The sequence below is a fragment of the Tachyglossus aculeatus genome, chromosome 11, assembly GCF_015852505.1.
Source record: "Tachyglossus aculeatus isolate mTacAcu1 chromosome 11, mTacAcu1.pri, whole genome shotgun sequence".
NCBI lineage: Eukaryota > Metazoa > Chordata > Mammalia > Monotremata > Tachyglossidae > Tachyglossus > Tachyglossus aculeatus.
The window spans coordinates 15,373,894-15,390,325 of NC_052076.1; the positions used below are offsets into that span (position 1 = coordinate 15,373,894).

The 16,432-nt window shown below is 54.1% G+C and overlaps 1 protein-coding gene across 1 annotated transcript; it reads left to right on the top strand.

The window, feature by feature from the left end:
• The first annotated feature begins 3,410 nt into the window (after positions 1 to 3,410).
• On the top strand, positions 3,411 to 16,048 carry GRB7 (growth factor receptor bound protein 7). The gene is given in 16 exon segments (XM_038753738.1): positions 3,411 to 3,458; positions 5,051 to 5,219; positions 5,361 to 5,469; positions 5,471 to 5,512; positions 5,878 to 6,034; positions 6,184 to 6,305; positions 6,405 to 6,482; positions 7,482 to 7,619; positions 8,756 to 8,866; positions 10,886 to 10,984; positions 11,465 to 11,545; positions 11,931 to 12,047; positions 13,041 to 13,101; positions 13,215 to 13,302; positions 14,258 to 14,351; positions 15,202 to 16,048. Coding segments are annotated over 16 exon segments (1,644 nt in total). The 5' UTR covers positions 3,411 to 3,427; the 3' UTR covers positions 15,349 to 16,048.
• Positions 16,049 to 16,432: the final 384 nt, after the last annotated feature.

Below are 16,432 nucleotides of genomic sequence, written 5' to 3' on the forward strand. Positions count from 1 at the left end.
GGGGGTAGATACAGGTGATCAGGTTGTCCCACGGGGGGCTCACAGTCTTCATCCCCATTGTACAGATGAGGGAACTGAGGCCCAGAGAAGTGAAGTGACTTGCCCAAAGTCGCACAGCTGACAAGTGGCGGAGCCGGGATTTAATAATAATAATGTTGGTATTTGTTAAGCGCTTACTAGGTACAAAGCACTGTACTAAGAGCTGGGGTAGATACAGGGTGATCAGGTTGTCCCATGGGGGGCTCACAGTCTTCATCCCCATTTTACAGATGAGGGAACTGAGGCCCAGAGAAGTGAAGTGACTTGCCCAAAGTCGCACAGCTGACAAGTGGCGGAGCCGGGATTTAATAATAATAATGTTGGTATTTGTTAAGCGCTTACTAGGTACAAAGCACTGTACTAAGAGCGGGGGTAGATACAGGGTGATCAGGTTGTCCCACGGGGGGGCTCACAGTCTTCATCCCCATTTTACAGATGAGGTCACTGAAGCTCAGAGAAGTGAAGTGACTTGCCCAAAGTCACACAGCTGACAAGCGGCGGAGCCGGGATTTGAACCCATGACCTCCGACTCCAAAGCCCGGGCTCTTTCCACTGAGCCACGCTGCTTCTAGCGGGATGTAGGGAGGCCTCTGTGCCCAGAACCCCTGCCGCATAGGACCCCTACCCACTGCGGGAAGAAGCGTGGCTCGGTGGAAAGGGCACAGGTTTGGGAGTCAGAGGATTCTAACCCCTGCTCCGCCACTTGTCTGCTGTGTGACTTTGGGTGAGTCACTTCACTTCTCTGTGCCTCAGTTACCTCACCGGTAAAATGGGAATTAAGACGGTGAGCCCCACGTGGGACAACCTGATTGCCTTGTATCTACCCCATCGCTTAGAACAGTGCTTGGCACATAGTAAGCAATTAATGGCACATAGTAAGCACTTAACAAATACTATTATTATTGTTATTATTATTATTATTATTATGTTGGTACTTCTACTTCTGCCAGGACAGTGAACCTGGGGGTGAGGGGAGGTTCGGGCTCTGACCCTGGGGTGAGGAGCACACACTGAGTGCTGAAAAAAAAAATATGATTCACTGAGAAGTAAGTACAGCCGGATCCCCTATAGCAAGTGGTGGTGGTGGCGGTAGTAGTAGTAGCGGCGATATTTATTGATTACCTACCGAATTCAGGGTCAGGCTGGAGGACAAGAAAGAGGGGAAGTGGGGGCTTAGGGGAGCAGCTTCGTAGAGCTGGGATGTCAATCTGTGGGTCTCTGTCATTCACTCATTCCTATAAAGAAATTTAAATTCTCTACAAAGAAGCAGCATGGCTCAGTGGAAAGAGCCCGGGCTTTGGAGTCAGAGGCCATGGGTTCAAATTCCGACTCCACCACTTGTCAGCCGGGTGACTTTGGGCAAGTCACTTCGCTTCTCTGGTCCTCATCTGTAAGATGGGGATTAAGACTGTGAGCCCCACGTGGGACAACCTGATCACCTTGTAACCTCCCCAGTGCTTAGAACAGTGCTTTGCACATAGTAAGCGCTTAATAAATGCCATTATTATTATTATTATTATTTATTGAGCACTGACTGTGTGCAGAGCACTGTACTAAGCCCTTGGAAAGTCCAATACAGCAATGAAGAGACAATCCCTGCCTACAACGGGCTCACAGTCTGGGGTGGGTGGGTGGGAGACAGACATTAAAACAAATAAACAGGCATCGATACAAATAAATAGAATTATAGATATATACCTATATACATAAGTGTTGGGTGGGGAAGAGCAAAGGGAGCGAGTCGAAGTGACGGGGAAGGAAGGGGGAGCTGAGGAAAAGGGGGCTTAGTCTGGGAAGGCCTCTTGGAGGAGGTGAGCCTTCAGTAGGGCTTTGAACTGTTTACTTTTTTTGATGCCCGTCTCCCCTTTTCTACACCGTGAGTCCCTTGTGGGCAGGGATTGCCTCTATTTGTTGTTGAATTGTACTTTCCAAGCGCTTAGTACAGTGCTCTGCACGCAGTAACAATAATAACAATAACAATGGCATTTATTAAGCGCTTACTATGTGCAAAGCACCGGCGCTCTATAAATTTGATGAACGAATGAATGAATGAAGGGGGTAAGAGCGATGCTTTGGCGGATTTGAATAATAATAGTAATAATAATAATGATGGCATTTATTAAGCGCTTACTATGTGCAAAGCACTGTTCTAAGCGCTGGGGAAATTACAAGGTGATCAGGTTGTCCCACGGGGGGCTCACGCTCTTAATCGTGGCTCAGTGGAAAGAGCCCGGGCTTTGGAGTCAGAGGTCATGGGTTCAAATCCTGACTCCGCCGCTTGTCAGCTGTGTGACTTTGGGCAAGCCACTTCACTTCTCTGCGCCTCAGTTACCTCATCTGTAAAATGGGGATGGATTGTGAGCCCCACATGGGACAACCTGATCACCTTGTATCCTCCCCAGGGCTTAGAACAGTGCTTGGCACATAGTAAGCGCTTCACAAATACCAAAATTATTAATCCCCATTTTACAGATGAAGTAACTGAGGCCCAGAGAAGTGAAGAAGAATAATACTTATGGTATTTAAGTGCTTACCATGTGCAGAGCACTGGTGTAGATACAAGGTGATCAGGTTGTCCCACGTGGGGCTCACAGTCTTCATCCCCATTTTACAGATGAAGTAACTGAGGCCCAGAGAAGTGAAGTGGCTCGCCCAAAGTCGCACAGCTGACAAGTGGCAGAGCCTGGTTCTGAACTCATGACCTCTGACTCTTTCCAGTCAATCAATCAATCAATCGTATTTATTGAGCGCTTACTGTGTGCAGAGCACTGGACTAAGTGCTTGGGAAGTACAAGTCGGCAACCCATAGAGACAGTCCCTACCCAACAGTGGGCTCACAGTCTAGAAGGGGGAAACTGAGCCATGCTGCTCCTCTAATCATCAATCGTATTCATTGAGCGCTTACTATGTGCAGAGCACTGTACTAAGCGCTGATGATCTAATGATGATGATGGCATTTTGTTAGCACTGTTCTAAGCGCTGGGGGTTTGGTTTTGTGCTCTGTCTCCCCCTTTTAGACTGTGAGCCCACTGTTGGGTAGGGACTGTCTCCACATGCTGCCAACTTGTACTTCCCAAGCGCTTAGTCCGGTGCTCTGCACACAGTAAGCGCTCAATAAATACGATTGATTGATCGATTGGGGGGGGAAAGAGTCACTCTCCTCCCCCATACCTGTTCCTCTGACTCTGCCAGCTCCTGTTATCTGACCTCACTTCCCTGCTGGACTGGGTAAGTGAGTTTGGAAAGCCCCCTCCCCTCCCCACCCCCGCCCTGTGTGGGAAGAACTGGGGGGGCTGAGTCGGGTTGGGCGGGGCACAGCCAGTGCCAGGGGCAGAGCCGGGCAGCTGGAAGGGCGAGCAGAGCGGCGAAAGGGCACAGAGCAGTCAGGATGGAGAATCTGGGAGCAGAATCCAATCCAGGTGGGTCCCAGCCTCCAACCGGGCCTTTCCCAGGACATTCCGGGGGATGGGGGAGAAGGGATCCGGGTGCCTGGGGGAAGGAGAGGCGGGCAAACCCAGCAGGATCCACCACTCACCTGGAACGAGGCTGGGGGACCCGAGGTGCTGAAAAGGCCGGAGGGACCTGAAGTTAGACAAGTCTGTCCTCCGGGGATAGCATCATCATCAATCGTATTTATTGAGCGCCTACTGTGTGCAGGGCACTGTACTAAGCGCTTGGGAAGTACAAGGTGGCAACGTATAGAGACGGTCCCTACCCAACGGTGGGCTCACAGTCGAAAAGATATAGTGGGGTGGGTGTGGAGGGGGGCCCTGGACCTCCAGGTTGTCTTCCAAAGGGGGCTGGGGGCCCCCAACTCTACGGGCCACGGGCCTTGTTTGTGTTTACAGAGGCAGGAAGTAGTTAGGGTGAGTCAAGTTTGAGTTCGAGTCCCAGGGCCCTGCCCAGCTCTGACTCACCTGTGTTTTCCCTCTTCTCTGTCTCCTCCTCCAAGAGACGGTAGAATGCGTGCCCTTGTGACCCAGTCCCTCCCCTCTCCCCCTTCGCCCATGGCCCGGGAGTCAAAGGAAAGGGGTGACCTCCCTTGGCCCTCCTCCTTGCCCCCCAAACCGTCACTTTCCACCCCCTCTTCCTCGCGTTGGCTCCCCACACTCGGTGCCCGCGGGTGACACTCCGGTGGGACAGGACCGGACCTGCCAGTCCCCGATGGCCCCCAGGGCAGGGAGTTCTGTTGCTCTGCCAGGCGGGCAAGGAGGGGGTGGCACAGGGGGCGGTGGGTACCGGCTGCCACCCAGCAGAAGGGGCGGGGGCTGGTGGTGATACCAAGAGGGATGCCTAGGTAGGAATGGCGAGGCACACGAGTCCCTGGGCACCATCCCCTTCGCCCCTTGGTGTTGAAGCGATTCGGGCATTAGACGGCCCTGCCCCACTCCCACTTCCCTGAGGCCTGCCACCTCGTCTCACCTGTCTTGCCTCACCTGCCTCGATTCACCTGTCTTGTCTCACCCTCCCTCGGCCCCCAGAACTGAGTCACGGACAGTGCCAGCTCCCTCTGTGCCCATCGCCGGCGTCACCACAACACACAACACACAACACACCACAACCCTGGCTCTGCCAGGGGCCCGGGCCCTTCCTTCCTGTGCCATCTGGATACCACTGGCCACCTGCTCCGTAGACTAACCAGGGGTGGCTGTTAAGAGGGTGGGGCTAGAGGGTCCTTTGTAAAAGGGGATTAATCAATCAATTAATCAATCGTATTAATTGAGCGCTTACTGTGTGCAGAGCACTGTACTAAGCGCTTGGGAAGTCCAAGTTGGCAACATATAGAGACAGTCCCTACCCAACAGTGGGCTCACAGTCTAACAGTCTAAAGATTAAGACTGTGAGCCCCCCGTGGGACAACCTGATCACCTTGTAACCTCCCCAGCACTTAGAACGGTGCTTTGCACATAGTAAGCGCTTAATAAATGCCATTATTATTATTCTGTTTTCAAGGTTCCTGGGGGAGGGGGGTCTAAACCCCTCTGCTTCTTTCCCCCTGTTCCTTTTATAGATAATGTCATGGAGTTGGCCATATCCCTATCCGAGCATGCCACCCCCCCGGACGAACTGGAGAAGGGTCTCTCTCTGGGACCCCCCCCAAGATCTCCCCCTGTGCCCCCTGTGCCTCCTGTGCCTGGGGAGTTGAAGAGATCCCAGCCCCTCTTCATTCAGTGTGGCAGGTACCGGGCTCGATGGGGGAGGGGAGGTGGGGTCTCCGTCGGGGGTTGGGTGGGCTGTCCGGGGAGCAGAAGCCCCCTTTTCCTTCACTCCCTTCCTCCACCTGACTGCTGGTGCCCTCCTCTCCTCCCCACCCCCTCCAGGAAGTCGAAGGAGGAGGAGCTCCGAGCCTCGTCTCTGCCATCCATCCCCAACCCCTTCCCCGAGCTGTGCCACCCCCCTGCCCACTCCCCCATCCTGGCCAGCTCATCGGGGGGGGCGGGGGCTCCTCTCCTACGATGCCAGCGGCCCCCACGTGAGTTGCTGCTGGGGGGACTGGGAGGGTGGAGGGAGGCAGAGGGTCAGGGAGTGATGGGGCAGTGCCATCAGCCGAGGGTGGGCCATCCTGAGTTTTGGAGGAAGGGAAGGAGTGGATCTAGCCCCTCTTCGTGGGCACCAGTGGGAGAGATGATCCCGGTTATGGGGGGGACCCGAGGGGCAGGGTAAGCCCCAGGCATGGAGGCCCCCCCCCAGAGTGGGGCAGGCCCAGGTTTGTGGGGCCCATGGGGTGTGAGACCAGATCCAGGAGCCCATGGGTTAGAGGAGTCCCATGGGGTGAGGTGGGAGGTGGTCCCAGAGTGGGACAGGGAAGACCCTTGAGTTCTCCGGTGCCCATGGCAGGTGGTGAAGGTGTACAGTGAGGATGGCTCATGCCGCTCAGTGGAGGTGGCAGCAGGAACCACCGCCCGGCGCGTCTGTGAGATGCTAGTGCAGAGGGCACACGCGTTGAGCGACGAGAGCTGGGGCCTGGTGGAGTGCCACCCGCACCTGGCACTGGGTAAGGAGGCCTGGGCAGTGGTTGGGGGAGGGCAGTCCCGTGGGCCCAAGGAGGTGGGTGGGGAAGCATATTGGCATATGGGCGGCTCACGCCCACCCCTTGTTTCTGGCCTTTGATGGTTCTGTGCCCCCTGGCTGCTGTGCCCTCAGAGCGGGGTCTGGAGGATCACGAGTCGGTGGTGGAGGTGCAGGCGGCTTGGCCCGTGGGCGGGGACAGCCGCTACGTTTTCCGCAAGAACTTCGCCAAGTACGAGCTCTTCAAGTGCTCACCTGTGAGTGGGGGCGAGGGGGCTGGTGGAAGAGGGACAGGAGGCTCCTGCCAGCCTCCCACCCACCCTTAACCCACCCTCCTTCCCCCTCTCCCCTTTCAGCACTCCCTCTTCCCTGAGGCCATGGTCTCCAGTTGCCTGGATGCCAACAAGGGCATGTCCCATGAGGAGCTCATACAGGTGAGGGACTCCCATCCCCATCCCAGTCACCCCTTCCCCATCCTGATTCCTCCATCTCCCCAGACTCCTGCTCCTGGGAAAGACCGGTCCATTTTGTCTCCCACTCCAGCCCTCTGCAGGATAATTATATTAATAATAATAATCGTGGTATTTGTTAAGTGCTTACTATTAGCTAGGCAATGTGCTAAGCACTGGGGTAGATGCAAAGTAACTGGGTTGGACACAGTCCCTGTCCCATAATAATAATAATAATGTTGGTATATGTTAAGCGCTTATTACGTGCAAAGCACTGTTCTAAGCTCCGGGGTAGATACAAGGTAATCAGGTTGTCCCATGAGGGGCTCACAGTCATCATCCCCATTTTACAGATGAGGGAACTGAGGCCCAGAGAAGTGAAGTGACTTGCCCACTGGAGCAAGTGGAGCCGGGATTTGAACCCATGACCTCTGACTCCAAAGCCCGTGTGCTTTCCACTGAGCCACGCTGCTTCCGTATAGAGCTCACGGTCTTAATCCCCACTTTACAGATGAGGGAGCTGAGGCACAGAGAATAATAATTATTATGGTATTTGTTAAGTGCTTACTATGTGCCAAGCACTGTTCCAAGCACTGGGATTGATACAGGGTAATCAAGCTGTCCCACATGGGGCTCACAATCTTAATCCCCATTTTACAGATGAGGTAACTGAGGCACAGAGAAGCAAAGTGACTTGCCCAGGGTCCCGTGGCAGGCAAGTGGCAGAGCCGGGATTAGAACCCAGGTCCTTCTGATTCCCAGGCCCGTGCTCTATCCACTAAGTCATGTGGCTTGGCCACCCCATCTCTCCCGTGCCCTCATTCATTCAATCGTATTTATTGAGTGCTTACTGTGTGCAAAGCACTGTACTAAGCACTTGGAAGAGTACAATATAATAATAAGCAGACACATTCCCTCCCAGACCTCTCCCTTCCCAAGTCCCCCGCTTCCCTTCCCTTCCCTGATCCTCCCACCCATCTGCAGAACTTCCTGAACGTGGGCAGCTGTCCGGAGATCCAGGGTTTCCTGCAGCTGCGGGAGGCGGGCCGCAAACTCTGGAAACGTTCCTACTTTTTCCTGCGCCGCTCGGGCCTCTACTTCTCCACCAAGGGCACCTCTAAGGTCAGTAACCTCCCCCTCCCCTGCAGTGGGCTTAAAATACCAGGGCCTGTGATAATAACAATAATAATAATAATAATAATAATAATAATGATAATGATAATGGTATAAAGCACTTACTAAGTGCCAAGCACTGTCCTAAGTGCTGGGGTAGATGCAAGGTAATCAGGTTGATGATGATGATGGTGGCATTTGTTAAGCGCTTACTATGTGCAAAGCACTGTTCTAAGCACTGAGGGGGGAGATACAATAATAACAATAATAATAATGATGGCATTTGTTAAGCGCTTACTATGTGCAAAGCACTGTTCTAAGCGCTGGGGTGGGATACAACGTGATCAGGTTGTCCCACATGGGGCTCACAGTCAATCTCCAATTTATAGATGAGGTAACTGAGGCTCCGAGAAGTGAAGTGACTTGCCCAAGGTCACGCAGCAGACGTGTGGTGGAGTCGGGATTCGAACCCATGACCTCTGATTCCAAAGCCCGGGCTCTTTCCACTGAGCCACGCTGCTTCTCTATTGGTTGGACAGGTTGGACACGGTCCCTGTCCCCCAAGGGGCTCACAATCTTAATTCCCATTTTACAGATGAGGTAGCTGAGGCCCAGAGAAGTGAAGTGACTTGCCCGAGGTCACACAGCAGACAAGTGGCAGAGCCGGGGTTCGAACCCACGTCCTCTGACTCCCAAGCCTGTGCTCTTGCAACTAGGCCAGGCTGCTTCCCCCCAGCTCCCGCTCCCCTTTCTCCATTTCCTTCTCCCAGTCCCCGCTTCCCTTTCTCCGGTCCTAGGAAACTCCCCCGGCTCGGCTCGGAGTTGTACAGCTTGGCTCAGTGGAAAGAGCTCGGGCTTTGGAGTCAGAGGTCAGGGGTTCAAATCCTGCCTCCGCCAATTGTCAGCTGTGTGACTTTGGGCCAGTCACTTCTCTGTGCCTCAATTACATCATCTGGAAAATAGGGATTAAGACTGTGATCCCCCCGTGGGACAACCTGATCACCTTGTCACCTCCCCAGCGCTTAGAACAGTGCTTTGCACATAGTAAGCGCTTAATAAATGCCATTATTATTATTATTGTACAGTAAAGGCCCCCCTGGCCAAGGCTCCCCACCTCCCCCATCCCCTCCGTTCTCTCCACGCAGGACCCCCGGCACCTGCAGTACCTCGCCGACGTGAACGAGACCAACGTATATGTGGTGACGCAGGGCCGGAAGCTGTATGGGACGCCCACGGATTTTGGCTTCTGCCTCAAGGTGAGGAGAACTACCCCTTCCCCTTCCCCACTTGGCTCCATCAGGCCCTCGGACCCTCTGGACCCCAGCACCTCCCCTACAATAGAAGGCCAGAGGAAGGGTCTCTGCAGATAATAATGATAATAATAGTGGTATTTTGTTAAAAGTGTTTACTACGTGCTAAGCTCTGGAGTAATGATAATAATAATGGCATTTATTAATCATCATCATCAATCGTATTTATTGAGCGCTTACTATGTGCAGAGCACTGTACTAAGCGCTTGGGAAGTACAAATTGGCAACATCTAGAGACAGTCCCTACCCAACAGTGGGCTCACGGTCTAAAAGGGGGAGACAGAGAACAAAACCAAACATACTAATAAAATAAAATAAATAGGATAGATATGTACAAGTAAAATAAATAAATAAATAAATAGAGTAATAAATATGTACAGCCATATATACATATATACAGGTGCTGTGGGGAAGGGAAGGAGGTAAGACGGGGGGGATGGAGAGGGGGACGAAGGGGAGAGGAAGGAAGGGGCTCAGTCTGGGAAGGCCTTCTGGAGGAGGTGAGCTCTCAGCAGGGCCTTGAAAGGAGGAAGAGAGCTAGCTTAATATTATTATATTATTATTATTATTATATTAATAATAATAATGGCATTTATTAAGCACTTACTATGTGCAGAGCACTGTTCTAAGCGCTGGGGAGGTTACAAGATGATCAGGTTGTCCCGCGGGGGGGCTCACAGTCTTCATCCCCATTTTACAGATGAGGGAACTGAGGCCCAGAGAAGTTAAGTGACTTGCCCAAAGTCACACAGCTAACTGGCGGAGCCGGGATTTGAACCCATGACCTCTGACTCCAAAGCCCGTGCTCTTTCCCACTGAGCCACGCTGCTTCTCTTGAGAAACCAAGCGCTTCTCTTAAGCGCTTACTATGTGCAAAGCACTGTTCTAAGCGCTGGGGAGTAGATGCCATCGGGTTGGACATAGTCCCTGGCTCATCCCGGCTCCACCGATTGTCAGCTGTGTGACTTTGGGCCAGTCACTTAACTTCTCTGTGCCTCAGTTCCCTCATCTGTAAAGTAGAGATTAAGACTGCGAGCCCCCCATGGGACAACCTGATCACCTTGTAACCTCCCCAGCGCTTCGAACAGTGCTTGGCACATAGAAAGCGCTTAATAAATGCCATCATTACTATTATTATTTGGGACTCACAGTCTGAATAGGAGGGAGCGCGGGTTTTTCATCTCCGTTTTACAGATGAGGAAACTGAGGCACAGGGAAGGTAAGCGCTTATGCTTAGAACAGTGCTTTGCACATAGTAAGTGCTTAACAAATACCATTATTATTATTATTATTAAGCGACTTGCCTAAGGTCGTATAGCCGGCAAGTGCAGAGTCAGGATTAGAACTCAGGTCCTCCGACTCCTAGGCCTTTGATCGTTCTATTGCACCATGCTGGCGTTGAGGGGTTCCCTCAGAAATGCATTCATTCAGTCGTATTTTTGAGCGCTTACTGTGTGCAGAGCACTGTACTAAGCGCTTGGAAAGGACAATTTCATCATCATCATCATCAATCGTATTTATTGAGCGCTTACTGTGTGCAGAGCACTGTACTAAGCGCTTGGGAAGTCCAAGTTGGCAACATATAGAGACAGTCCCTACCCAACAGCGGGCTCACAGTCTAGAAAGGGGGAGACAGACGACAAAACCAAACAAATAGACAGGCATCAATAGCATCAATATAAATCAAAAGAATTATAGATCTATACACATCATTAAAGAAATAAATAGAATAATAAATATGTACATATATGCACACGTGCTGTGGGGCAGGGAGGCGGGTAGAGCAGAGGGGTGATGGGGAGGAGGAGAAGAGGAAAAGGGGGCTCAGTCTGGGAAGGCCTCCCGGAGGAGGTGAGCTCTCAGTAGGGAAATTGACAGACGGACACACACAGAGCCAAGGGGAGCAGGGCTCGGGGGAGGGCTTGGCCTCCTCGCTCCTCGGGTGCCCACTTTTGGTCTCCATAGCCCAACAAGCTGCGTGGCGGGCACAAGGGACTGTGGGTGTTCTGCAGCGAGGATGAGCAGAGCCGGAGTTGCTGGGTGGCAGCTTTCCGCCTTTTCAAGGTACTGGGCACAGCGGGCACGGTGGACGGGGCAGAGAAAGCCGGGCAGGGCTTGCCTGCAAGGGGAGGAAGTCGGGGTCGTCCAGTCGCCCAGCCCTGATCTCCCCCCAATCCACCAGGTGGATTGCCCCGGGCCCTCCCCCGTGCCAGTCTGTCTGCCCGGCATTGACAGGGAAGGAGCTGCTCAGGTCCCTATGCTCCAGCACTGTCCTTTCCTGCGGTCTGGCCTCCATCTAGCACTGCTAAAATCTCCCTTCAGGAATGCCCAGCCCGGGATCCAGCCTGGCAGCTGCAGATGCCCGTTTGAGTCTCTCCAGTCACCCCCCGTGCCCCTCAACGTCCTGCCCCGGCAATCAGGGGGCCAGGGGCTGGAAGACTGGGCTTTGTAGGGGGGCTGGGTGGGAGACTGGGGCTGGGGGAAGGGGGTGGCTGGGCTGACCTAGCTGACCTCCCTTCACCCTGCCTCGCCCCGCCTGTATAGTATGGCGTCCAGCTCTACAAGAATTACCAGCAGGTCCAGTCCCGGCACAGCCAACTCGCCTGGTTCGGCCCCACCCCTCTGGTGAGTGACCTGGGCTCCCTCGAGGGCCAGCTTTCCCCCCACCCTCCACTCCTGCAACTCCCATCTCTCTGTCTCTCTATCTCTGCCTTGGCACAACCTGACACTTGGCCCCAAAGGAGCCCATCTTGCAATTTGACGGCGAAGGGACGGTCGCCGTGAGGGATCTTTTCAGCCCCGGCTGGAAAGTGTCCGGTGTCTTCGGACACTGGTGGGCAGCGAGGCTGGGAGTCCGGCCTGGCTCTGTGGGGGCCCTGGGTCCCAACCTTGGGTCCCCATTAGGGGAAGCAGGAGGGCTGGAGGGACCCCAGGGCCCTGGGTTCAGGTTCAACTCAGGGGAGGAGGTGGGGATGGGGGTGGCCCTCGCCCACCGCCACCTGACCCCCAGAGGAGCGTCTCCGACAACACGCTGGTCGCCATGGACTTCTCGGGCTGTGCGGGCCGCGTCATCAAGAACCCACGGGAGGCGCTGAGCGCCGCTCTGGAGGAGGCTCAGGCCTGGAGGGTGAGGGCGGGGGGCGGGGCAGGGGGCAGGGGGTGGGGGGGTCGGACCAAGGAAGAGCTGGGTGGGGGGGGGGGGCAGGGGGCAGGGGTGCGAGCTCACACTGTCCTCTCCCAAGCGCTTACTACAGAGCTTTGCACACAGTGGGTGCTCAATAAATACCATTGATTGACTGAGGAAGGGGGTGAAAGCGTTATATTGTCCTCTCCCAAGCTCTTAATACAGTAGCACGCAATCAGCACACATGATGGACTAAGGGAAGGGGGAGCCGGGAGGAGATGGGTGACCAAGTTATATAATCAATCAATCAATCGTATTTATTGAGCGCTTACTGTGTGCAGAGCACTGGACTAAGCGCTTGGGAAGTACAAGTCGGCAACACATAGAGACAGTCCCAACCCAACAGCGGGCTCACAGTCTAGAAGAGGGAGACAGAGAACAAAACCAAACGTACTAACAAAATAAAATAAAATAATACTTTCCCAGGCGCTTGGTACAGCGCTCTGCAAACAGTAAGCACTCAATAAGTACCGTTGATTGAGAGGAGGGGGAGTGGGGAGCGAGGGAGGTGTCATGGAGCTTGTCATTGATACTTGTGTGCTGATTCTGTGGTACTCTCCCAAGTGCTTAGTACAGTGCTCTGCACGTAGTAAGCGCTCAAATAAAGGGAGTGGGGCGGGGGGCGGTGGACAAGGTTGCTCACCAGGGTCCATTTCTAGGGTGTCTTGCATCTCCTTCGCATCTTCTACTGTGAGCCCGCTGTTGGGTAGGGACCGTCTCTATATGTTGCCAACTTATACTTCCCAAGCGCTTAGTCCAGTGCTCTGCACACAGTCAGCGCTCAATAAATACGACTGAAGGACTGAATGAATGAATATGCAATGCTTTTCATTTCCACCTGCCCAGATCTCCCCCCAACCCCGCTCTCCCTGGGCCCCCAGACTCCTGGGTCCCTCAGGGGACCACTGAGCCCCCATCCCTTCTTTCCCCCCGCAGAAGAAGACAACTCATCGCTACAGTCTGCCCACCCCCTGCCCGGGCACCCCGCTCAGCGTGGGTGAGTCCCAGGCAGGGGGGCAGTGGCAGAGAGAGGGTGGGCCGCGGGGGGCACGGGGGTGGGCTCGTCTCTCGGGGCCACGACCCTCATTTCCCACCCGCCTTCGCCCCCAGCCCTCCATCGCACTCAGCCCTGGTTCCACGGACGCCTCTCCCGCGAGGACACGCAGCGGCTCATCTGGCAGCAGGGCCTGGTGGATGGGTGAGGGCGCTGGGGTCGTGTCTGGGGTGGTGAGGGGTGAGGCTAGATGGCAGAGGCTGGGGTGGGCAGGGGTGGGGGGCACTGGGAAAACTGGAGGTGGGCCTGGAAGGGCTCCGGTGGGCCGGCATTGGAAAAAGGTGTCCCACATCCCTATCCCATGTGACTCTCAGCGACCTGAGTGCCTAATGATCCCTGTGGCTTCATTCATTCATTCAGTTGTATTTACTGAGCACTTACTATGAGCAGAGCACTGTACCAAGCGCTTGGGAAGCACAAGTCGGCAATCAGTAGGAAAGAGCCCGGTCATGGGTTCTAATCCCGGCTCCGCCAGATGTCAGCTGCGTGACTTTGGGCAAGTCACTTCAATCAATCAATCAATCAATCAATCGTATTTATTGAGCGCTTACTATGTGCAGAGCACTGTACTAAGCGCTTGGGAAGTACAAATTGGCAACACATAGAACACACTTCACTTCTCTGGGCCTCAGTTACCTCATCAGGAAAATAGGGATTGACTGTGAGCCCCACGGGGGATAACCCGATCACCTTGTAACCTCACCAGCACTTAGAACAGTGCTTTCACATAGTAAGCGCTTAATAAATGCCATCATCATTATTATTATTATTATTATAGAGAGACGGTCCCTACCCAACAACGGGCTTCACAGTCTAGAAGGGGGAGACGGACAACAAAACAGAACATGTAGACGGGTGTCAAAACCGTCAGATTAAATAAAATTATAGCTATGTGCAGATCCTTAATAAAATAGAGTAGTAAATATGTACAAGGAAAATAAATAGAGTAATAAATATGTACTAATATATACAAGTGCTTAGAACATAGTAAGTGTTTAATAAATGCCATTTTTTTTTTAAGTGCTGTGGGGTGTCCCGAGTGTCTGTCTGTGTTCCGTGTGATTGTCCGTGACCCGTGTGCCTATCTGTGTCCCGCTAGCGTGTTCCTGGTGCGGGAGAGCCAGCGTAATCCCAAGGGCTACGTGCTGTCCCTGTGCCACCTGCAGAAGGTCAAACACTATCTCATCTTGCCCGTAAGTCCGGCCGAGCGGCTCCCTCCGCCCCCCAAACCCTCCCTCCGACATCGCTTCTTCCCACATTGCCCCTGGCCTCTCCCTCCGCCGTCAACCCCCAGTCCCTCCCCTGGCCCCCACCCCTCTCTCTGCCATTGCATCCCACTTCTCAGTTGCTCCCTTCCCAACTGACACCCCCACCCAACTGCCCCTTCTCCAAATGATAATAAAAATAATAACGATGGCATTTATTAAGCGCTTACTATGTGCCAAGCACTGTTCTAAGCGCTGGGGAGGTCACAAGGTGATCAGGTTGTCCCACAGGGGGCTCACGGTCTTAATCCCCATTTTACAATTGAGGTAACTGAGGCCCAGAGAAGTGAAGTGACTTGCTCAAAGTCACACGGCTGACAGTTGGCAGAGCCGGGATTTGAACCCCTGACCTCTGATTCCAAAGCCCGAGCTCTTTCCACTGAGCCACGCTGCTTCTCATATGTCCCCTACCTCAATGGGGTCTCAAATGGGGTCCCCACCAACTGCTTCCAACTGTCCCCACCCCAAAGTTTAATGGGTTTCCCAGTTGGTCCCCCAGAGACACCACTCCCACCACCGCCAAAGCCATCACTATGTGTCAGGGGGCATCACTTTTAGACTGTGAGCCCACTGTTGGGTAGGGACTGTCTCTATATGTTGCCAATTTGTACTTCCCAAGCGCTTAGTACAGTGCTCTGCACACAGTAAGCGCTCAATAAATACGATTGATGGTGATGATCACTTTAGGTCAGTGACTCCCCCTGAGGCTGGTTCAGGTGTGAGGGTCCCAGCCCGACCCCTCCTCCGGCCCGCCCAAACTCCCTTCCCACGCCGGCAGAGTGAAGAGGACGGCCGCCTGTTCTACAGCATGGACGACGGGCAGACCCGCTTCACTGACCTCCTGCAGCTGGTCGAATTCCACCAGCTCAACCGGGGTATCCTGCCCTGCCCACTGCGCCACTGTGCCACCCGTGTGACTCTGTGAGGTGGGGGCCGGGCGCCAGGGCTCCCCGCCCCATCCGCCCGGCGCACGCACACAGAGACACACTCTGCCCCTTCCTTGCCACCCTCTGCCCCCCACAGGGACTAGGAACTGGGCCTGACACTGCCCACCCTGTTGCCCAGGGGCCAGGCCGAAGGAAGGGGGCATTTGATGCACTTTGGATCCTTTCACAAATATTTAACCCTCCTCCAGGCCTCCAGCTTTCTCCTCTCTCCCCTAACTGCCCCAGTCCGGCCCCCCACCTCCTCCCAGGCCTGAATTCTCGTCCGGGTGTATTTGGACGAGGGGCGGGGGGCTCTCGGGGGGAGAGACTGAGCAGTGGAGGGGGCAAGCAGGACCTGGCAGTGGACTCTTTTAGGGGCCAGTCCCTGCCCAGGCCCCAGGGAGCCCCCAACCAAGCTGGAGGGGGCCCGGCTATAGCGTGGTCCTCCTACGAGTCTATCAGTGGTCACGGGCTTGTTGCCTTTCCCTCTGCTCTTCCCCAAGGGAGAGGGGGCTGGTCCTCTTCTCCCCCTCCCCATCCCGCAGTAGGGGATCCTGGAGCAGAGTTTGGAGAGAGCCGGGAGCTAGAAACCCCCTCCTCCTCCTCCTTCTCCTCCTCTCCCACTCCATCCTGTACAGATTCAATGGCCAGTTAATGGGTTTTCTACCACTGACAATAAAGGTTATTTTGTGATACTCACCGGTTGTGTCTTGGGCCGGGGCAGCACTAGGGGAAAGGAGAGGAATTGAAATGGTTCCACCCAGAGAAGAGAAGAGAGGGGCTGTTCCTGAGGGGAGGTGGGACACCTGATTTCTAACCCCAGCTCTGTCATTTGGTGCTGTGTCACTTGAACCTTTCCATCCCCTCATCCCTTTCTGCATACAGTAAGTGCTTAATAAATAAGATTTAATGAAGTGATACTTGTTCCCTCCTCCACCTGCTTAGGAGAAGAGCCCCGTGTGGGACAAGGACTGGTTCTGAGCTGACTGGGTCTGGATTTATCCCAGCCGGTAGCTCAGTGCTTTCCACGCAGTAAGTGCTTTTTTAAAAAAAAATAAATAAAATGGTGTTAAGCGCTTGCTA